This window comes from Hyperolius riggenbachi, chromosome 5 (genome assembly GCF_040937935.1).
Source record: "Hyperolius riggenbachi isolate aHypRig1 chromosome 5, aHypRig1.pri, whole genome shotgun sequence".
NCBI lineage: Eukaryota > Metazoa > Chordata > Amphibia > Anura > Hyperoliidae > Hyperolius > Hyperolius riggenbachi.
The window spans coordinates 192,421,884-192,446,018 of record NC_090650.1 but is presented as its reverse complement, the minus strand read 5'-3'; the positions used below and the strand labels follow the sequence as shown (position 1 = coordinate 192,446,018).

The 24,135-nt window shown below is 44.1% G+C and overlaps 1 protein-coding gene across 3 annotated transcripts in view; it reads right to left on the bottom strand.

Annotated features, from left to right (window-relative positions):
* ABCA13 (ATP binding cassette subfamily A member 13) overlaps positions 1-24,135 on the bottom strand; it is a 770,386-nt gene that overhangs the window by 207,197 nt on the left and 539,054 nt on the right. For all 3 annotated transcript variants that reach the window (XM_068236514.1, XM_068236515.1, XM_068236516.1), the window contains exon 46: positions 11,145-11,208. In XM_068236514.1, coding sequence (XP_068092615.1) covers positions 11,145-11,208 — 64 coding nt within the window. The remainder of the gene's footprint in view (positions 1-11,144; positions 11,209-24,135) is intronic.

Sequence of the window (24,135 nt, the reverse complement as noted above, 5' to 3'; positions counted from 1 at the left end):
AACATTGTCTTAAGGTTGTTCCTGTACTCTTCTATATCTTATGTGATTAAGGTTCTTGATGTTTATGCATGAGTGGTGACCAATCTGAGCATATCAGTATACTTTTTTGCATATATTTTTTACAGGTTTTTGTCCTTTGTTGTCTTTTACAGGTTATGTCATGCACAGTTTACTTTAACTATTTGCGTATGTTTATACGCCACTCCTAATTTTTACGCGTAAGCTTTGTTGGCATTTATTCAGAGGTTTTTACGCATTAATTTTTTACGCTTTCTTAGATCTTTTGCGTATATTTTTACGCTTCTTACGCGTTTTTTTCCTGTTGGCATTCGTTCATTGCGGATGCCTTTAGCGTGCTGTTTTCAGGTGTTTACGCGTTTGGGGTTTAGGCGTACATTTTTACGCATCATGTGATTTTTTACGCGTACTTGGCAGTTTCCCATCAGGTCCGTTTTTCCTTTTGGGTGTGGTTTAGCAGCCGTTTTTCTTATGGGAGTGTTTTCTGACAGTGAGGTCACTTGTGGGTTGTACTTCCTGTGTACTGAAGTTCCCCATCATGTCCTCTACTCTTTTGGTCTGCTATGATTGGTCACTTCTCAAGTCTTGTTTGTGGATTGGCTGACATTTGAATTTGTGGCCATATATAAGACGGTATGAGAACATTGTTTGTCATTATGAGCTTGCAACTTGAAGAAGAAGCATGTCGCTTCGAAACAGCGGGCTGTAGTTGCCTCCAGCTCTATTTTTGCTACATGATTTTATTGCACAAATAAAAGAGCTATCTTTTTCACTGTAGCGGTGCTGCTGATATTTCTTTTTTTGCTAGTTTTGAACTTGATGAGCAACAAGTTCTGATTAGCTATAGCACGCTTGTCTTCATTGAGAGTGCTGGGTCAAACTACTTGTTTGCACCAGAAAATAATTGTAATGCAGCAATGTTTCACTAGAAAATAATCATAATGTGTACGGAGTTTCACCCAAAAATAATTGTAATGTGGGCAACGTTTCACCAGAAAATAATCATAATGGGGGCGTGGCTACTGCGTGATCAGGATGGCTGCGTGAGGACAGAGCTCCGTCCGAGACTCCTCTTCTACCTCACCAGAAAGACTCCCCTTTCAATGGCAACTAAAGGAAACAAGTCTGGACACCTCCAGGAATCCAAAGGCGACCCAAACCTGCAACCCGGGCGTAATATCCCCGCTATGTTCCGCAACCAGAAGCCGGAGGACACGACTCGTGATTCATCCAAGATGGCGCCGGCCCAATCCTCAGTGCAGGCCGAAGATCCCACCCTAACGGACAAATCTCCCCAAGATGCCCCGGTGAGTGCCCATGAGATGTTCTCTTATATGAAGCAGCTCCCCACAATGTTAGACATGACTTTGCTGGCTTCTGATATTAAAAGCAGCATGATGGGGGCCTTACAGGACTTTAGAGAGGATCTGCAGAGCCTTGTAAAATGCATAAATGATGTAGAGAAAGCTGGGGACAATAGAGATGCGGCCATTGAGGAATTACAACAAGCCTCAGTAACTCATAACCTTCGCCTAATAGAGGTTAATAGGCACCTCGAAGATCTTGACAATAGAGGAAGGCGGAACATTCGTCTAAAAGGGGTCCCTGAATCGGTCCAAACCACAGACATTAATTCAGCTTTGCTATCTATTTTTAATAGCTTATTGGATCGTCCTAAAGAAACTCTGATAAAACTTGATAGAGCACACCAAACTCTTAGGCCGCGTGGCGCCAGCTCGGAGACACCGAGAGACATCATTTGCTGCGTCACAAATTTCTCCCTTAAAGAAGAAATAATGCACAAGGCAAGAGACCAGGAGGCTATTATGTTCAACGACACTGAGATTAAACTCTTTCAAGATCTCTCTTTGATCACCTTGAAAAATAGACGTGCGCTTAAACCTGTGCCAACAGAACTACGTAGACTGGGGATTACATATAAATGGCGGTTCCCATTTGGTTTACTTGCGTAACAAGTACCACGGCCTTGTTACAGTATCCGGAAGACCTACAACGTTTTTATGATACCTTTCAAATGAAATACATTGACGTGCCTGAATATTACGGAGACTTTAGATTACCGGTAGTCCTTCACCGTATGTATTATCAGGAGCACTCACTCCTGTCAATGGTCCGTGGCCTAAAATGCCTCCGCGTCGTAAACGTAACATCCCTGACCGTAAAGACAATCGCCACAGAGCGGACACTCCTCTACGGAGAGATCGATCCCCCAGACGAAGAAGCAGTGTTGCCTCATGGACATGGGTGATTAACTTTAACTTTACAGTAGAAGCGTCTGAACATTATTCTCTAACGTCTCAAAAATACTGTGCTTTATCCTTCTCTGCCCGAAGGTTCCATATCTACCGGTCTATCTATCTTTTAGACTGAACTAAGCAGCAAAATATACAGCATCACTTGTTGTCTACCATTGGATGTTGCATATACCTGCTATCTACTAATTATGCTAGTCTCGTTCTGAAAGATCCTATCAGTATCTTTATGTGTATGTAATTGATATTCCTTGCTCTCTTAGAACGATGCCTACAATAATTAACCCTTCTTCTTATTTGTAATGAATCGTTAGACTGCCTGTCATTCTGAATACAGCCTGTATCCGTTTACCCCCCTCCCCCTCTTCCTATCCCTTCCCTCCCCCTCCTTCCCCCCTCTTCTCCCCCACTCCTTCCCCCCTCTTCTCTCCTTTTCCTCCCCCTCATGTGTCTGATAGAGAAATACAGGCAGCTAATAATATGTATGTTGCTTTTTTTGGGATGCAGAGTATTACTTGATGAGAGAGCCATTATGAGCAACCCTCTTCCCTTATCTTTGTATCTACAGTGCCTTTTATAACCCCAGTCTAACTGATATAGGTTATGACTATTTTGATCATGGGCAACTAGAAGAGTCTCTTTTATGGAAAGGGAAAAATGAATGGGATAACTACTTTAATTACTCTCCTCTGTTCCCACGCCTTAGAAGGTCTACTAAATAATAGTCCCTAATCCCATGCATGGAACCTTAAGTGATCATAAAGAAAGGGAAGCAGGTTTCCTCTCATGGCTTTTTGTCTGCTTACTAAATGGTAATAAGCTATTACTTATAAGTTAAGGGGAGTTCCAGAACATCCTTCCCCTATCTTTAGGAGGTCAATAGAGGTGGAAGAGGAGATCTTGGGATTTGGTCTTGAGATATTTCTCGTTTTGGTTTTGACTTGTTGATTTCTGTTTCGTTATATCTTTAAGCTTCTGGTTCTATATATACAACACACAGTTCTTACTGTTTATTAGATAAACCAAAAGCTCCTCCTTACACTCGTTTTTGTTGTGTGGTGTCCACTGCCCCCACCAGGGGATAGAGCCATTATATTATCTGATTCCTGAATAGTATTAGCATAAGATACACACCGTTCTCAGACGTACTATCTGCTCTCCCCAACATTTATCCCACAATCGTTACGGCATTCCTAACTTATATTAGGAAGCCGGGAAACTTTTTCTCTTTGATAGTGTCATATTCTGACACAGTTTTACCTTTTGAAATCTTTTGATAACACAGGTCCGATTTGGGTTGCTAAAAGAAGTAAGAGATGCCAGTACGTGGGTCAGAACTGATTCTTAAAGTAACATCATATAATGTTAAAGGACTGATCATCCCAGAAAAAAGGAGTTCACTCCTAAGGGAATTACACAAATTTCATACAGATATCGGCCTGATCCAGGAGACACACTTTGTAAGAAACAAGGTCCCCTCCCTTAAACATAATGCTTACAACCAGATACATCACTCCACTAACCCATCTGGGAAAACCAAGGGAGTGACAATACTATTGCATAAGAGACTAAAGTTTGAGCTTTTAGACACCCTAAAAGACGAGGAGGGAAGATTTATCTTTTTAAAGGGGAAAATACTGGGTGAACTAGTTAGAGTTGTAAACATTTATGCTCCCAATGTGCAACAGTGTCATTTCCTGGACCAGACCTTTTTCTTATTAAAGGGATTCATGGAAGGCAGATTGATATTAGGAGGAGATTTCAATGTTCCATTAGAACCATCCTTAGACTCTTCAAATGGTGCTTCTTCTTTACCCTTCCAAACCCTCAAGAGAATTAAAGGACGACTACAATCCCTACAACTACATGACTTATGGAGACTGTTAAACTCCTCGGTGAAAGACTAGACTACACATATTATTCAGATTTACATTGAAAATACACCAGGATTGACTACATTATGATTATGCAAAGAGACTTAGAGAGACTTCTTGATTCTGAAATTGGGCTACAGACACTAACTGATCATGCCCCAGTACACACTAGATTGAGAGATGGGGCCCCTCTTCCCCTACTCAATGGCTCTGGAGGTTGAACCCGCACTTGCTCTCTGACAAAGCTAGGATATCTAAGATCAAATACAACATTTTGAAGTACTTTGAGGAAAACAAAACAGAGGATAGTAATCCCATGATGGTGTGGGAATCACATAAACCAGTCATTAGAGGGGTTCTAGTAAAGATGGGGGCTAGACTTAAAAAGGAGAGGGAAGAGGGGATCAACCTCCAGATAGAAAAGATTAAAACCTTATAAGAAAAGCATAAACAGACCATGCTCCTCGTTGACCTTGAGGAATTGAGAAAAGAAAGAGAACACCCATTAAAATTACTGTATTATAGAGTCCAATACATGTTCTTGATGGGGAAAAAGACCCTCTATGAAGAAGGAAACAAACCTGGCAGACTACTTGCCAGACTTCTTAGGAACAGAAAGACTGAACTACAAGTTAACTCCTTACGCAAAAAGGATCAGACCAAGACTTACAATTTATCTGAGATAGCCCAGAGATTTGCAGAATTCTACTCTAACCTTTATAACCTACCAACTCCTATCTCACAGACAGATAGACAGGAGAAAATGCGTAACTTCTTGACTAAATTTGGACTGCACAAACTGGAGGCAGAAAATATTAGACTTTTAGAGGACCAGCTGACAACAGTCGAATTCCTAATAGCTCTGAAACAAACAGCTACAGGGAAAAGCCCGGGCCCTGACGGCTTTACGACACAATATTATAAGACTTTTCAGGGGATCCTGGCTCCCCATTTTATTGATGCATTTAACAATGTTACCAAGGATAAAAAACATTCCCCGGAACTCTTGGCTGCCCTCATTACAGTAATACCCAAAGAGGGAAAGGATCCTTTGGTGTGTGAAAGCTATAGGCCAATATCTTTGCTGAATGTTGACATCAAACTGTTCGCAAAGGTACTGGCCAATAGGCTACTTCCTCATATACCATCTCTGATCCCAGTAGACCAGGTTGGTTTTGTCACTGGGCGTGAAGCAAGAGACAACACTATCAAGGTTCTAAATGTTCAACATTGGCTTTCTCGGCATCGGGGGATGTTTCTCTCCACCAATGCTGAGAAGGCCTTTGATCGTGTTTCGTGGGACTATATTTCTAGCCCCCTGGCTGACTTGGGCCTAGGCTTAAATATGCAAAATTGGATTGGCTTGTTATATAGCGACCCTTCTGCACAGGTTAAAGTTAACTTTATCCTTTCTGAGAGATTTAGTCTTAAAAATGGGACAAGGCAGGGATGCCCTCTATCCCCCCTTATCTTCATTCTTTCTTTAGAGCCTTTTTTAAATGCAATAAGAGCAAACCCATACCTTCACGGAGTTCTCATTGGGGGAAAAGAATATAAGACTGCAGCATTTACTGATTATATGATTTTTTTCATCACTCAACCCTTAATCTCACTACCTAACCTACTGCTAGAATTTGCGGACTTTGCGGTTATTTCAAACTTAAAAATTAATTTTACCAAATCTTTTGGATTAAATGTCACCCTTTCCATAAAGATGTATTCCTTATGCCAGAAAAATTTGCCCTTCAAATGGGCGTCAGAGAACTTTACATATCTGGGAATTCAGATCCCCTTCCAAATTTTCAGACGTATTCCGATTAAACTTTGAGAAACTTATGCGATCCACGAAACACACCTTGGAACATTGGGTTTGTAAACCTCTCTCCTGGTTTGGCCAATTAGCTAGTATCAAAATGACTATACTACCTTGGGTATTATACTATCTAGCTACCCTACCAATCTATATTCCCAAAAAATGTTTTTTTCCCTCCAGGGCCTAGTATCTAAAATCATATGGGGAGGCAAACCTCCCCCGCCTCAAACGAGACAAGCTGACCTATCCTAAAGATAGTGGGGGAGCAGGTCTTCCAGACTTTTGGCGATATTATCAAGCAACCCTCTTGACCAGAATAGTTGACTGGCACTGTAACGAAGCTAACAAGGACTGGGTGACATTGGAGTAACAATCTTTCACCTACGACATTTCTTGGTTACCTTGGAACTCTGGTTGGACAGAACAGCTCCCTCTTACTCTGACCTTAAAACACATCCTACAATTTGGCCCACCCTCTCTGGGTTTGGAAGGTGTTGTAAAGAAACCAATATTTCTTATGTGACTGGTCCCCTTTCTTCGATTAGGTTTAGAAAAGCTTTCCCTCCTGGGAATGATTCGAAATTTTTTCAAAATCTCCAAAACTTACAGACGCTCCTGGTAAAAGATCTGTGGGTCAACAACAGATTGATAACGTTTGATGCATTATCTCAAGATTCCTCACACCCTCCTCCATTTTGGCAATCACTGGCGTACCAATAGGCCCTTCAGCCCCTGCGCCTGCGAGGGGGCCCGTACAGGGCGGTTTTTTGGGGGGGCTAGAGGGGTGGCAGCATGAGGGGAAAACCTTGGCCACAGTCGGCGGGGAGAGGGGAAGTTCCCCCCCTCTCCCTCACCTCGGGGCTCTCCCCTCTGCGCTCCCCTCCAGCTAAAGTTATAGTGTGGGCAGCGGGCAGCGGCGGGCAGATACATACCTTCCTTGCGTTCCACCGCATAATCTTCGCTCTGGCGTCTGACGTCACTTCTGAAAGTGACGTCACTTCCGGAAGTGACGTCAGATGCTAGAGCGAGGAGTATGCGGTGGAACGCACGGAATGTATGTATCTGCCCGCCGCTGCCCGCTGCCCACACTATAACTTTAGCTGGAGGAGAGCGCAGAGGGGAGAGCCCCGAGGTGAGGGAGAGGGGGGGGAACTTCCTCTCTCCCCACTGACTGTGGCCAAGGCTTTCCCCTCATGCTGCCACCCCTCCAGCCCCCACAAAACGGCCCAGAGCAGGCCCCAAGGAGAGGGGGAGCCCGCAATGAAATTCTGCAGGGGGGCCGGTGGGGCCTAGTTACGCCCCTGTTGGCAATATCTACAACTTAAAAGCTTTCTCATCTTTTTGGGCAAGTCATCTAACCTAACTAGGAAACTAACAGATTTTTGAACAAATAATTGTCCGTCAGACTCCTCAAACGCGTGTAGTTTCGGAAATGTATAATTTACTCTTAGACTTAACTCATGGACAAGATGTACTCTTTAAAGATGCTTGGGAGACTAGGCTACAGATTACAATCAAGGATGAAGATTGGGAGAAAGTCTGTATCATGACACATACAAGCTCTCTCAGTATATTAATACAGGAAATGAATTTCAAGCTATTATCCCATTGGTACAGAACTCCAGCTCTCTTGCACCGGTTTTCCCCTCAAATCAGATCTTTGTTGGAGATGTGGAGAGTTAAAGAGACTCTGTAACAAATTTTTCAGCCTTAGTTCTTCTATCCTATAAGTTCCTATGCCTGTTCTAATCTGCTCTGGCTTACTGCAGTCTTTCCTAACTGCACTGTCTCTGTAATAAATCAATGTATCTTTCCTCTGTCCTGTTTGTCGGGCTAAGGCTTGATTGTGTGAAATGTGCAGGGCTGCTTGTGATTGGTAGAAGCGATACACACCCTCTGCAGGCCCCCTGCACACTCTGAATGACTCACACATTATGCTTAGCTGAGCCTATGAGAAGCTGGTTAGTTTGTTTGTAAAACACTGCCTAAAATGTTAATTACAAGCCAGGATTGCAGCAGAGAGTGGCAGAAACAGCACAGAGGGGCACAGGAGAAAATAATGAATAGAATGGTATGCTTTTTATTGTAAGAATATTAGTACAGATTCTCTTTAAAAGGTGACCTGCTCCATATCTGGTGGCATTGTCGTAAAATCATTCTATTTTCGAGACAGATACATGCTCTCATCAAAGAAATCGCTTCCGATTGTGTGGAATGGAAACCAGAAGTGTTTCTCCTACACTTATCTAAAGAAAGTCTACGATCTTACAAAAAATCCTTGGTTAAACATTTACTAAACGCAGCTAAAGCATGTATCCCTCTGAAATGGAAAGATCCTGAACCACCCTCACTCTCCCTTTGGTTCCAGAAAATTGAACAAATTGCCAAAATGGAGGAGCTGATACATTCTAAAGAAGAGAAATCTGAGAAATACCTAATCATGTGGACACAATGGTTTGCTTTCCAGGAAAGTGATACCTATCGATCCATTGTCACACCTCCACCTGTACGACCCATTCTATCCGCCATTATTAATATGGGCCCTGCTAGGTCTCAGCCATTCCCTGATTAACCACCAGTATATAGTATGATTTGTGTCATTTCCTCCTCTCCTCATTATAAAGCTATAAAGAGCTATATACCACTCAACTGGTAAATTGAATTGCTACTTAGAATTATTTGATCTATGACATGACTTATAAACCTGGCATCAAGAACCCCTTTACAATTTCTTTTCCGATTCACATGCAATATGATTGAAAAGTTACTCTTCATTGGGTTTTGCAAAATAGCACCTGATATATGTCCTGTTCTTCCTTTCCTTATAGATATTGCTCTGCATGGACAAGGTTCTAAAAGAAGATTTATTTGATATGTACTGTATTTGGTCTGATGTTTGTTCATTATGCAATGTGAATTTGGACTGGATGCTGTGAGGATCCGCTCGGTTGCCTGCGCAGGCAGGCAGCTTTTTGACCACTGTTAAGGTCTGCATTCTGCAGGTCTCTGGAAGAGAGACCTTTTGTCTGTTTTGCAGCTTGCTGCTGAGGAATTTGCATACGTTTGTCATGCAGATTGCCTAGCCACATCCTTTGTAGGCTTGCTCTATATATATCATGTGATATCCCAGACCTGGGCTGGTCATAAGGGTTAGTCCTGTGAAACACTCCTGTAGTGTCAGCCTTGCTCATTGTTTGAAGATTAGCTTAGAGTAATTCCTGGGACTGCACTAGGCAGGTTCCCTAGTGCAGTTAGGATTGCACATCTGTTTTGTTTGTCTGTTGCGATTGTCCTGTCCCTGTGGTGGTCGACAGGAGATCGCTCTGATCTTTGTTCTTGGAGTATAGCTGGAGCAGCGGTTGCTACCAGCTATCTCATCTGCCTGTCTAGCTTGGATCGCACTCGCCTTGCGCTAGTGCTGTGGATCCTTCTGTTCTATCTTCCTGGATCGCACTAGCCTCTTGCGCTAGTGCTGTGGATCCTATCTCTCACTTATTCCTGTTTTCGTGTATCTGTCTTGTCTGCTACGAACGCTTGCTGGAGGCTCGGTGAGGTAACAGTTAAGCAAGCGCTCGCGTCCTCTGTTTCATGTTTGTCTGTCGGTGGTTAGTTAGGCGTGCTTGTCTCTGTTGTGCCTAACACGCGGAGACCGCGCATAAATGCGTGCACTGTTGCGAATGAGTGCGGTGTTCGGGTTTAGTTAGCGTTTGTTATTTTCCTTATCTTCTCATTGTATTATTTGCTGTGCCTTTGCTACTCTCGTGCTCTGCCTTGCTGTAGCCTTGTGTCACCTCTGGCAATCGCCTCTCTCGCGATTGCTTTCCTACTTCATATCTGCTGTTGTGTATGCACTGTCGCGGGTTGGCGCCTAGTTTGGTGCACACACATACAATCTGTCCCTTTGCTCAATCTCATTCGCAATCGCTTCTCAGGCAATTGCGTTCTCACTCAGTTTCCTTTGTTGTGTGTCCGCCGTCGCAGGTTGGCGGCTAGATTGGTGGACATACATACATTCCTCATCTGTGCTTATTCGGTCTTGTGTCGCTGTTATCAACCGCCATCGCCGGCGATTGCCTTCTCACTTTATCTTCCTGGTTGTGTGTTCATCGTCGCAGAGTGGCGACTAGTTTGGTGAACACACATACCCTCTGTCGCTTTGATCTCTCTCTTTCAGGGCTATCTTGCCCTGCATTTCTTCCCTTCGTGCAATTCCTGTCTGGCGTGTGTGGCAGAGCAGAGGAGCTGTTCCTCTGCACTCCACAGCTCCACCTGCCGACAGGAATTTCCCTCTACAGGTGCATTGCACCTTTTGCTGGGTTCCCTCAAATTATACGCTTGTGGAGGATTTCCGCAGTGTCAGCGCACGTCTTGTGCGCTGATCACAGAGAGAATTCCACAATCGTTACAGATGCCTTACCTTGTTATCAATAAAATTGTTTGAAAAAAAAAAGAAAAAAAAAAGAAAATAATCATAATGCAGCAATGTTTCACCAGAATATAATCATAATGCAGCAATGTTTCACCAGAACATAATTGTAATGCAGCAATGTATCACCAGAATATAATCATAATGCAGCAATGTTTCACCAGAACATAATTGTAATGCAGCAATGTATCACCAGAAAATAATCATAATGCAGCAATGTTTCAGCAGAAAATATTTCTAATGCAGCAATGTTTCACCAGAAAATAATAGACTGGCGCGGCGTCTATTAGATGCCACAAGCCAGGTCACTCCCTGGGGGCTCCCATAATCTGGTGGGGGGTGGCCATGGTTTCCCTCACACAGCAGCGCTCCCCCCCCCCCACACACACACATACACAGCTCCCCAGGCGACTGCCTGGGCAGCTCGGTGGACCAGGCACCCCTGGATAAACTTCAGATATTTGTTATGTCAAATATTCTTGGATGCACAATAAACATTTTTTACAAAGATTTAAAAAAAATGGGGAAATAAAAACATGGATATGGCGTATTATTGCTGTATTTCTAAGGAAACATACTGTAAATGTTATATTTCATAAAATAATAAACTGTAACATGTATATAATGTTTCGGTTGACTGAAATTTTAATACCTTTTCATTTCAAATTTGAATGCAATCATTTTACATTTTAAAAAGCAAATACATACCCATCTAAGACAGCTATATTGTTTGGACCTACCTTTGCCTGAATCCTGTTCTGGCTTGTCAAATGAACTTTATTCGTAAACGTCCAACCGCCATAACTAAAAAATTTAAAGTATAAAAATAGTTTAAAATGTAGAATGCATTTATCTCTACTTCTAATCAGTGTCGGACTGGGAGCTGAAAAAGCTGAGGAAATACACTTGCTGGTCAACCAGCAGTAATCAGGTGTTGCTGCTCACAATGAGGACTTGCTTCAGGTTTCTATTGGGAGTGATAACACAGGGTTACTGTAATCAGGTGTTGCTGCTCACAGTGAGGACTTGCTTCAGGTTTCTATTGGTCAACCAGCAGTAATCAGGTGTTGCTGCTCACAGTGAGGACTTGCTTCAGGTTTCTATTGGGAGTGATAACACAGGGTTACTGCTGCTTGGCCAGCAGGTAGATTTCCTCAGTTTTTCCACCTCCCAGTCTGACACTGCTTCTAATGGAAAGTAGAACAGAGTAGTAGCTGTAGTAGTAAGTAGTAGTAGTAGTAGTAGTAGGAGGAGGAACTTGTTTAAAAGATATTGAGGTCATATTTGAAAGAAACATTCAGTGAAAGTGTAATATGCAATATGTTATTTACAAAATCAGACACACAACAGATATTGTAATTTGCGGTAATTGACCAACACAAATGAAGTTATTGATTGTCTCAGCGTGTTAAACTGTTCTTGGTTTATCCCTTACATGTGCATGGTTGTGCAGTGCGGTTTCTCATATACTGTCAGGATAATCCAGGGGTGCTCAAGAGGTCGATCGCGATCTACAGGTAGATCGCGACCGCCTATTTGGTAGATCGCAGCCTCTTGGCCGCGTCTTGTTAAATATAGCCGCGCGTTACTGTGTGTCATGCTGCGGCTGTCAGAATCTGCTTCTCAGTGAAACAGCGCTGATGGGAGAGGCGTGGCTAAAAAGAGAGGCATGGCTGGAGGGGGAGAGGAGCCAATTGAGCAGCGCTGATGGGAGAGGCGTGGCTGGAGGGGGAGAGCCAATTGTTAGCGTCTTCTCTCCCTCCTCTGTGATGGTCAAGCATTGTGGCCACGCCTCCCCCAGGTCCCGCGGGCTTTTAGGTCACAAAACCATCAACCACCGCATCCACCTTTGGAAGGACTGGAGAACGGAGGTGGGCAATATAATTATGGATTATGGTGCTGGTGGGTCGGGTCGCGCTTCAGGTCGGGGCCGATTACTTTACTGTGGGGCTGCAGGGGAAGGGGATTTAGTTAGTATCCCTAGAAGCCATGCGGGGGGGGGGGTAGGGCTGGGGATGCATGGGGGGGGGTAATTTGTGGGGAAATCTTCTGCCAATGAGATTGCATTTGTGGGGAAATCTTCTGCCAATGAGATTGCATTTGTGGGGAAATCTTCTGCCAATGAGATTGCATCTGTGGGGAAATCTTCAGCCAATGAGATTGCATCTGTGGGGAAATCTTCTGCCAATGAGATTGCATCTGTGCGGAAATCTTCTGCCAGTGAGATTGCATCTGTGGGGAAATCTTCTGCCAATGAGATTGATTTCCCATGTTAAACTTAGCATTTATAATGTTGTTAAATGACTATACTTGTATAATAATATACCAGCATTATTGATGTTATGTTCGGTATTTGAAATGTTGGTAGATCTCCTGGCCTCTGCGAATTTTAAAGTAGCTCGTGAGCCGAAAAAATGTGGGCACCCCTGGGATAATCTATCCACTATAATATTAGGATCATTTGATATGTTTAGTTGGTCACATTGGTGTGTAAGGTTTTTTGTTTCATACAGCACATATCACGTGGTGCTTAGTTATAATGCATTTTTTTTAATCTGGCATGCAGTAAACTGTGGCCTTTGCTGATAATATATACTGTACATAGAGGGCCATGGCTTACTGCTATATTTTTGCATCAACCCCATAGACTCCACTGGGACCGTTTCCACTGGCGCGGTTTCCACACCGAATCCGCAGAGTTTCCCCGTAGGCAAATCGCGTGGGGAAACTCTGCCATAGGATACAATGGCGCCACCGGCCGAATCGCTTGCGCTAGCAATTCGGCCGACATTTCCATCCATTTCAGTGTAGAAGGCTGCGAATCCCATCAGCCGTGCATGGCACGGCTGATGGGATTCGTCTGCGTACCCGGAGATCAGAAAGTGCGCCACACGTCTCACAGCCGTGCGTGGCACAAGTGGAAACGGGCCCTTATTAGAGATCAGAAGTAATTAAGTAACAATGTACACTGGGGTCATGTATTGGCAAACAGTTTCAAAGTTCAAGAGAAGGCCTTAGTGATCAAAACTAACAGCAGAAATCTACCACATTCCCATTCATTTTTCTATTCGATTTTGTTCTACTTACATCAGCAAAAAATAACAATTGTTCCTGTTATTTTAAAACAAATGCTCCCCAAAGGACCTTTAAACTACTGGGGGGAAAACGATATTTACTTGATACAAAGTGATGAGAACTCTACAGACAATTTTGGCATTTTTTAGCATTTCTTGCATTAAAGTTACAGTTCATATAAAAACATAAAAAAATGAAAAAGAAAATGAACACATACTATATACATTTTGACATGAAAAATATTATCTTATTCATTTCTGACAGTGATAGTCAAAGAATATGTCATACATGGCTACATACATTTTACTCTAATTTGCATGATTCTTAGAAGAAGATCATTTTTTATATCATGTTAAAGGTTTTACATAAACCATGGATCTATCTTTGCCAAAACCAATCCTTACATTTTGGAAACAGAAGCAAATAGTTTCTGAAAGCATGATAAAAGATCTAGCTTCAGAATGTGTTTTTTGGGGGGGAGGGGACCTCATTAATTGATGCCGTGCAGTGAAAGTTGACATATAATGTATTGATTTGGCCTTTTTCTTAAGTTTCTTTCGGAATCATTCTTGTAAGAAGCTAAATCAGTTGTCAAACTGTCAAATTGTAAAGAAATCAGAAATTTAAATAAGAAAGACATGCTATATATAAATACAGAGATCTCAGATTCCCATTACGTTTTATACCATTTCTGTTCATATATTATAGGAATGCTTGTGGGCTTAGCAATAGTGTTGGGCGAACAGTGTTCACCACTGTTCGGGTTCTGCAGAACATCACCCTGTTCGGGTGATGTTCGAGTTCGGCCGAACACCTGATGGTGTTCGGCCAAACCGTTCGGCCATATGGCCGAACTAAGAGCGCATGGCCGAACGTTCCCCGAACGTTCGGCTAGCGCTGTGATTGGCCGAACGGGTCACGTGTAGTGTTGGGCGAACAACTAGATGTTCGGGTTCGGGCCGAACATGGTCGCGATGTTCGGGTGTTCGACCCGAACTCCGAACATAATGGAAGTCAATGGGGACCCGAACTTTCGTGCTTTGTAAAGCCTCCTTACATGCTACATACCCCAAATTTACAGGGTATGTGCACCTTGGGAGTGGGTACAAGAGGAAAAATAAAATTAGCAAAAAGAGCTTATAGTTTTTGAGAAAATCGATTTTAAAGTTTCAAAGGAAAACTGTCTTTTAAATGCGGGAAATGTCTGTTTTCTTTGCACAGGTAACATGCTTTTTGTCGACGTGCAGTCATAAATGTAATACAGATAAGAGGTTCCAGGAAAAGGGACCGGTAATGCTAACCGAGCAGCAGCACACGTGATGGAACAGGAGGAGGGCGGCGCAGGAGGAGAAGGCCACGCTTTGAGACACAACAACCCAGGCCATGCATGAGGACAAGAAGCGTGCGGATAGCAATTTGCATTTTGTCGGCATGCAGTCATAAATCTGATACAGATGAGAGGTTCCAGGAAAAGGGACCGGTAACGCTAACCCAGCAGCAGCACACGTGATGGAACAGGAGGAGGGCGGCGCAGGAGGAGAAGGCCACGCTTTGAGACACAACAACCCAGGCCATGCATGAGGACAAGAAGCGTGCGGATAGCAATTTGCATTTTGTCGGCATGCAGTCATAAATGTAATACAGATGAGAGGTTCCAGGAAAAGGGACCGGTAACGCTAACCCAGCAGCAGCACACGTGATGGAACAGGAGGAGGGCGGCGCAGGAGGAGAAGGCCACGCTTTGAGACACAACAACCCAGGCCTTTCATGAGGACAAGAAGCGTGCGGATAGCAATTTGCATTTTGTCGCCATGCAGTCATAAATGTAATACAGATGAGAGGTTCAATAAACAGGGACCGGAAACGCTAACCCATCACAGATGTTCATTGTTCATGTTACTTGGTTGGGGTCCGGGAGTGTTGCGTAGTCGTTTCCAATCCAGGATTGATTCATTTTAATTTGAGTCAGACGGTCTGCATTTTCTGTGGAGAGGCGGATACGCCGATCTGTGACGATGCCTCCGCCAGCACTGAAACAGCGTTCCGACATAACGCTGGCTGCCGGGCAAGCCAGCACCTCTATTGCGTACATTGTCAGTTCGTGACAGGTTTCTAGCTTCGATACCCAATAGTTGAAGGGTGCAGATGGATTGTTCAACACAGCTATGCCATCTGACATGTAGTCCTTGACCATCTTCTCCAGGCGATCGGTGTTAGAGGTGGATCTGCACGCTTGCTGTTCTGTGTGCTGCTGCATGGGTGTCAGAAAATTTTCCCACTCCAAGGACACTGACGATACCATTCCCTTTTGGGCACTAGCTGCGGCTTGTGTTGTTTGCTGCCCTCCTGGTCGTCCTGGGTTTGCGGAAGTCAGTCTGTCGGCATACAACTGGCTAGAGGAGGGGGAGGATGTCAATCTCCTCTCTAAAGTCTCCACAAGGGCCTGCTGGTATTCTTCCATTTTGACCTGTCTGACTCTTTCTTCAAGCAGTTTTGGAACATTGTGTTTGTACCGTGGATCCAGAAGGGTATAAACCCAGTAATTGGTGTTGTCCAGAATCCGCACAATGCGTGGGTCGCGTTCAATGCAGTCCTAGGCCGAAGAGGTCATAGCCTAGGGTCACAAAAACCTGTTTATTTGGGCAATTTCAATGGTAGTGATGCTGACGTACATAAATCTCAGCCATGGCCGTTAGCAACGTCTGAATTGCAGGTAGAAGACATATTGTTAGACTTGGATTCCAAAGATGGGGTCCCTACATCTCTGCAAACCAGAGTTACAGGGGTCCAAAATTGGTAAAATCCCCCATAGGCTTTCATTGCCTCCCTATTTCACTTTCCAAAATCTCACATCTTTTCAAAGGGCAATTGCTCAGCAGTGGCAAATTTTCTAGCATTGTAGGGACCCTTAGGGGGAACATGACTGGTGAGTTTTGGGCCCCTAGGCCGAAGAGGTCATAGCCTAGGGTCACAAAAACCTGTTTATTTGGGCAATTTCAATGGTGGCGAGTCTGACGTACATAAATCGCAGCAATGGCCGTTAGCAACGTCTGAATCTCACAAAATGTCTCATGCAGGTAGAAGACATATTGTTAGACTTGGGCTCCAAAGATGGGTTCCCTACATATCTGCAAACCAGAGTTACAGGGCTCCAAATTTGGTAAAATCCCCCATAGGCTTTCATTGGGCCTCCTATTTACAGTTCCAAAATCTCACATCTTTTCAAAGGGCAATTGCTCAGCAGTGGCACATTTTCTAGCATTGTAGGAACTGTTAGGGGGATTATAACTGGTGAGTTTCGGACCCCTAGGCCGAAGAGGTCATAGCCTAGGGTCACAAAAACCTGTTTATTTGGGCTATTTCAATGGTAGTGATGCTGACGTACATAAATCTCAGCCATGGCCGTTAGCAACGTCTGAATTTCACAAAATGTCTCATGCAGGTAGAAGACATATTGTTAGACTTGGATTCCAAAGATGGGGTCCCTACTTCTCTGCAAACCAGAGTTACAGGGGTCCAAAATTGGTAAAATCCCCCATAGGCATTCATTGCCTCCCTATTTCACTTTCCAAAATCTCACATCTTTTCAAAGGGCAATTGCTCAGCAGTGGCAAATTTTCTAGCATTGTAGGGACCCTTAGGGGGAACATGACTGGTGAGTTTCGGGCCCCTAGGCCGAAGAGGTCATAGCCTAGGGTCACAAAAACCTGTTTATTTGGGCAATTTCAATGGTAGTGATGCTGACGTACATAAATCTCAGCCATGGCCGTTAGCAACGTCTGAATTTCACGAAATGTCTCATGCAGGTAGAAGACATATTGTTAGACTTGGATTCCAAAGATGGGGTCCCTACATCTCTGCAAACCAGAGTTACAGGGGTGCAAATTTGGTAAAATCCCCCATAGGCTTTCATTGCCTCCCTATTTCACTTTCCAAAATCTCACATCTTTTCAAAGGGCAATGGCTCAGCAGTACCAAATTTTCTAGCATTGTAGGGACTCTTAGGGGGATCATGACTGGTGAGTTTTGCCACTGCTGAGCAATTGCCCTATGAAATGGTGTGAGATTTTGGAACGGTAAATAGTAGGCCCAATGAAAGCCTATGGGGGATTTTACCAATTTTGGAGCCCTGTAACTCTGGTTTGCAGAGATGTAGAGATCCCATCTTTGGAATCCAAGTCTAACAATATGTCTTCTACCTGCATGAGACATTTCGTGAGATTCAGACGTTGCTAACGGCCATTGCTGCGATTTATGTACGTCAGACTCGCCACCATTGAAATTGCCCAAATAAACAGGTTTTTGTGACCCTAGGCTATGACCTCTTCGGCCTAGGGGCCCGAAACTCACCAGTCATGTTCCCCCTAAGGGTCCCTACAATGCTAGAAAATTTGCCACTGCTGAGCAATTGCCCTTTGAAAAGATGTGAGATTTTGGAAAGTGAAATAGGGAGGCAATGAAAGCCTATTGGGGATTTTACCAATTTTGGACCCCTGTAACTCTGGTTTGCAGAGATGTAGGGACCCCATCTTTGGAATCCAAGTCTAACAATATATCTTCTACCTGCATGAGACATTTCGTGAAATTCAGACGTTGCTAACGGCCATGGCTGAGATTTATGTACGTCAGCATCACTACCATTGAAATTGCCCAAATAAACAGGTTTTTGTGACCCTAGGCTATGACCTCTTCGGCCTAGGGGCCCGAAACTCACCAGTCATGTTCCCCCTAAGGGTCCCTACAATGCTAGAAAATTTGCCACTGCTGAGCAATTGCCCTTTGAAAAGATGTGAGATTTTGGAACTGTAAATAGGAGGCCCAATGAAAGCCTATGGGGGATTTTACCAAATTTGGAGCCCTGTAACTCTGGTTTGCAGAGATGTATGGAACCCATCTTTGGATCCCAAGTCTAACAATATGTCGTCTACCTGCATGAGACATTTCGTGAGATTCAGACGTTGCTAACGGCCATTGCTGCGATTTATGTACGTCAGACTCGCCACCATTGAAATTGCCCAAATAAACAGGTTTTTGTGACCCTAGGCTATGACCTCTTCGGCCTAGGACTGCATTAAACGCGACCCACGCATTGTGCGCATTCTGGACAACACCAATTACTGGGTTTATACCCTTCTGGATCCACGGTACAAACACAATGTTCCAAAACTGCTTGAAGAAAGAGTCAGACAGGTCAAAATGGAAGAATACCAGAAGGCCCTTGTGGAGACTTTAGAGAGGAGATTGACATCCTCCCCCTCCTCTAGCCAGTTGTACGCCGACAGACTGACTTCCGCAAACCCAGGACGACCAGGAGGGCAGCAAACAACACAAGCCGCAGCTAGTGCCCAAAAGGGAATGGTATCGGCAGTGTCCTTGGAGTGGGAAAATTTTCTGACACCCATGCAGCAGCACACAGAACATCAAGCGTGCAGATCCACCTCCAACACCGATCGCCTGGAGAAGATGGTCAAGGACTACATGTCAGATGGCATAGCTGTGTTGAACAATCCATCTGCACCCTTCAACTATTGGGTATCAAAGCTAGACACCTGGCACGAACTGGCAATGTACGCAATAGAGGTGCTGGCTTGCCTGGCAGCCAGCGTTATGTTGGAACGCTGTTTCAGTGCTGCCGGAGGCATCGTCACAGATCGGCGTATCCGCCTCTCCACAGAAAATGCAGACCGTCTGACTCAAATTAAAATGAATCAATCCTGGATTGGAAACGACTACGCAACACTCCCGGGACCCCAACCAAGTAACATGAACAATGAACATCTGTGATGGGTTAGCGTTTCCGGTCCCTGTTTATTGAACCTCTCATCTGTATTACATTTATGACTGCATGGCGACAAAATGCAAATTGCTATCCTCACGCTTCTTGTCCTCATGCAAGGCCTGGGTTGTTGTGTCTCAAAGCGTGGCCTTCTCCTCCTGCGCCACCCTCCTCCTGTTCCTTCACGTGTGCTACTGCTGGGTTAGCGTTACCGGCCCCTTTTCCTGGAACCTCTTATCTGTATTACATTTATGACTGCTTGCCGACAAAAAGCATGTTACCTGTGCAAAGAAAACAGACATTTCCCGCATTTAAAAGACAGTTTTCCCTTTGAAACTTTACAATCGATTTTCTCAAAAACTATAAGCTCTTTTTGCTAATTTTTTTTCCTCTTGTACCCACTCCCAAGGTGCACATACCCTGTAAATTTGGGGTATGTAGCATGTAAGGAGGCTTTACAAAGCACGAAAGTTCGGGTCCCCATTGACTTCTATTATGTTCGGAGTTCGGCTCGAACACCCGAACATCGCGGCCATGTTCGGCCTGTTCGGCCCGAACCCGAACATCTAGATGTTCGCCCAACACTACTTAGCAATACCTCTGTACAGTATTATACCACGAAAATGGCCTTTATAATCTCAACTGTGAAGATTTGGTGTGATTAACACATTATAAATATTAAACTGCAATTTGTAAAGATATATATATATATATATATATATATATATATATATATATATATATATATATTTATATATATATATATATATATATATATATATATATATATATATATATATATATATATATATATATATATATATATATATATATATATATATATATATTATTGCATCAATAGCCATTTATGATATTTTCCAATTGTAATGCAAAAAAAAAAAAAAAAAAAAAGAAAGAAAGAGATGCTGATGAGGGTATTTGCTGTGCATGTATTTTATTAAATCTTTAGAACGTGATCTAGAATTATATCTAGGATTTGACCTTATTATTTGAATGACAATCATTTTATTATTACATGAGCATTATAGCTATAACAAGCACAATGCGTTTGTGCTTTAACAAGTGCACTAACTAAAGAATTGTTATTCAAGTAAAAAGGTTGATCTGATAGCTGTCCTAACTGACTCTATTGTGGAATCATCTATATTGATCTCTTTGGACTGGCCAATGGTATATTTTCAATTCTCGTTCAGGGAGAGATTTTTGTTCCCTGAGTGAGAATTGCAATCGCAAACAGTTTTATGACGATTTTCAGTATAAACCAGGTCTTATTTTCTGCTATTTCTCTGCTTTCCACTAGCCTGCCATGCCAGAGCTGTGTCTAATCCTGTGCTGCTGCTATTTCTCTGTTCTCCACCAGGTTGCTATGCCAATGCTGTGTCTGATCCTCCTATGTCTACAGTATTATATTTTACTACTGATAATAAAGGCTCAATATCTCTGCACTCATAGCTCCTACACATTCCAGATTTTGAGGGTAGAGAGAGTGTCTTTAATATCAACATATGAAAATCAGTAATGAGTTGCATGTGATGTAATTACCCACAAGGCTGTGCATCAGTAGGCTGAATTTTAATTAGGCCTACAGAGTGGGAGGAGTTTCACCTTTTCAGCTGGATTTCCATTGACACCAAGGAATTTTTCCTGTATGAGAACTGGGCTTTACTTACAAACTCATCAGCTTCACACTGGTGGTGAGTTTATTTCCACCTTACAGTTCCTTTTTAAGTAATTTTCCAGTGCAGTCTGATGACTTGTGCTTCATAAATACTCCTCCTCCTCTCCTATTAAGCACAACATTAGCAAACACCCTTTCCGTTTCCAGATGTGGACCTCTTAAAAGTTGTAGAAAGGTGCTAACGCAAAGAAAAGTATTGTCATACCAACACTGAGCACAGTCTCCTTTTTTTTAAAGTGGACCTGAACTCTTTCACTGGACAGAAGGAAAACATATAGAAATACATCCTGTATGTACTTAGAGAGTTTAGCCTGTCAAATTTCCTCTCATCTGTGACTATGCACAAGTTGTAATTTGATCCCTAAGCTGTGTCAGCTGACTGCCATGGCAGAGAGCTAATTTGTAAACACAGGAGGTTAACAATATGTCTGCTTTCATGAAAGCTGGAAGTAGACAAACTGCCGAATTATTTCAGGATTTGTATCAACGGTAAGAAACAAATGTTTTTTTCTGTAAAGGTTATCATGCTGTTGCTTATCTTTTAGAGCTGAGGTGAAGTTTTAAGTTCAGGCCTGCTTTAAGAGCCCCCTAAGTGACTTAGGGGACTACATAGCCAAATTATTGATGTAAGTAATGAAGTTACTGTACTCATAGATGCTAACTGGACACATCTAATGGACAATCAGAGAACAACACCCAAGTTTGGAGGTTAAAGAAAATATGATTTATTATGATGTTTCACACGTGCCCAGTTGAGTGAGTGACAGTTGCAAGAAACTCCTTTCCTTGTTTGCACTGCCACATGTGTGGGAGTGTAACTAGGGGTGATGTATTTGTACATCCATCTAGTGGTCGGAAGTTTTTTATAAAAGAGTTTTATAATTGTGAATAAACATTTGTGATATATTTTTTAACCACTTGCCGACCACCCCCAGCCGATTGGCGGCGGCAAAGACTGTGCCCAAACGACCGCAATACGCCCATCGGCGGAGGCGGCGGCAGGCGTGGTTATGCGGCGATCGCGTCATTAGTGACGCGATCAGCCGCCGGCGACTGGCTCCGCCCCCCTCACGCTGTAACCCGCCGGCCGTTCGGAAGCGCCGGCGGGTTACTAGCACCCGGATCGCCGCATGTAAATAGTATAATAGGCTTTGTAATGTATACAAAGCCTATTATACTTGCTGCCTCCTGCCCTGGTGGTCCCAGTGTCCGAGGGACCACCAGGGCAGGCTGCAGCCACCCTAGTCTGCACCAAGCACACTGATTTCTCCCCCCCTGCCCCCTGATCGCCCATAGCACCCCTCAGACCCCCCCCTGCCCACCCCCCAGACCCCTGTTTGCACCCAATCAACCCCCTAATCACCCATCAATCACTCCCTGTCACTATCTAAAAACGCTATTTTTTTTTTAACACTAAACTGCCCCCTGCTCCCTCCTGATCACCCCCCCCACCCCTCAGATTCTTCCCAGACCCCCCCCCCCGTGTACTGTATGCATCTATCCCCCATGATCACCTGTCAATCACCTGTCAATCACCTGTCAATCACCCATCAATCACCCCCTGTCACTGCCACCCATCAATCAGCCCCTAACCTGCCCCTTGCGGGCAATCTGATCACCCACCCACACCAATAGATCGCCCGCAGATCCGACGTCAGATCACCTCCTAAGTGCAGTGTTTACATCTATTCTCTCCTCTAAACACCCACTAATTACCCATCAATCACCCCCTATCACCACCTGTCACTGTTACCCATCAGATCAGACCCTAATCTGCCCCTTGCGGGCACCCAATCACCCGCCTACACGCTCAGATTGCCCTCAGACCCCCCTTATCAATTCTCGAGTGCAATATTTACATCTCTTCATCCCTGTAATAACCCACTGATCACCTGTCAATCACCTATCAATCACCCATCAATCACCCCCTGTCACTGCCACCCATCAATCACCCCCTGTCACTGCCACCCATCAATCAGCCCCTAACCTGCCCCTTGCGGGCAATCTGATCACCCACCCACACCAATAGATCGACCGCAGATCCGACGTCAGATCACCTCCCAAGTGCAGTGTTTACATCTATTCTCTCCTCTAAACACCCACTAATTACCCATCAATCACCCATCAATCACCCCCTATCACCACCTGTCACTGTTACCCATCAGATCAGACCCTAATCTGCCCCTTGTGGGCACCCAATCACCCGCCTACACGCTCAGATTGCCCTCAGACCCCCCCTTATCAATTCGCCAGTGCAATATTTACATCTCTTCTTCCCTGTAATAACCCACTGATCACCTTCCAATCACCTATCAATAACCCATCAATCACCCCCTGTCACTGCCACCCATCAATCACCCCCTGTCACTGCCACCCATCAATCAGCCCCTAACCTGCCCCTTGCGGGCAATCTGATCACCCACCCACACCAATAGATCGCCCGCAGATCCGATGTCAGATCACCTCCCAAGTGCAGTGTTTACATCTGTTCTCTCCTCTAAACACCCACTAATTACCCATCAATCACCCCCTGTCACTGATACCCATCAGATTAGACCCTAATCTGCCCCTGGGGCACCCGCCCACACCCTCACAACGTCCTTAGACCCCAGCCCTGATCACCTCGCCAGTGCATTGCTTGCATCTATTTCCCCCATCTAATCACACCTTGAGACACCCATCAATCACCTCCTGTCACCACCTGTCACCCCCTAGCACACCTACCCATCAGATCAGGCCCTAATTTGCCCCGTGTGGGCTCTTGATCACTCGGCCAAACCCTCAGACCCCCTTCCGATCACCTCCCCAGTGCATTGATTGTATCTATTTTCCCCTCTAACCACCCCCTGAGACACCCATCAATCACCTCCTGTCACCCCCCTAGCACTCCTATCCATCAGATCAGGCCCAATACAACCTGTCATCTAAGAGGCCACCCTGCTTATGACCGGTTCCACAAAATTTGCCCCCTCATAGACCACCTGTCATCAAAATTTGCAGATGCTTATACCCCTGAACAGTCATTTTGAGAAATTTGGTTTCCCGACTACTCGCGGTTTTGGGCCCGTAAAATGCCAGGGCAGTATAGGAACCCCACAAGTGACCCCATTTTAGAAAAAAGAAACCCCAAGGTATTCTGTTAGGTGTATGACGAGTTCATAGAAGATTTTATTTTTTTGTT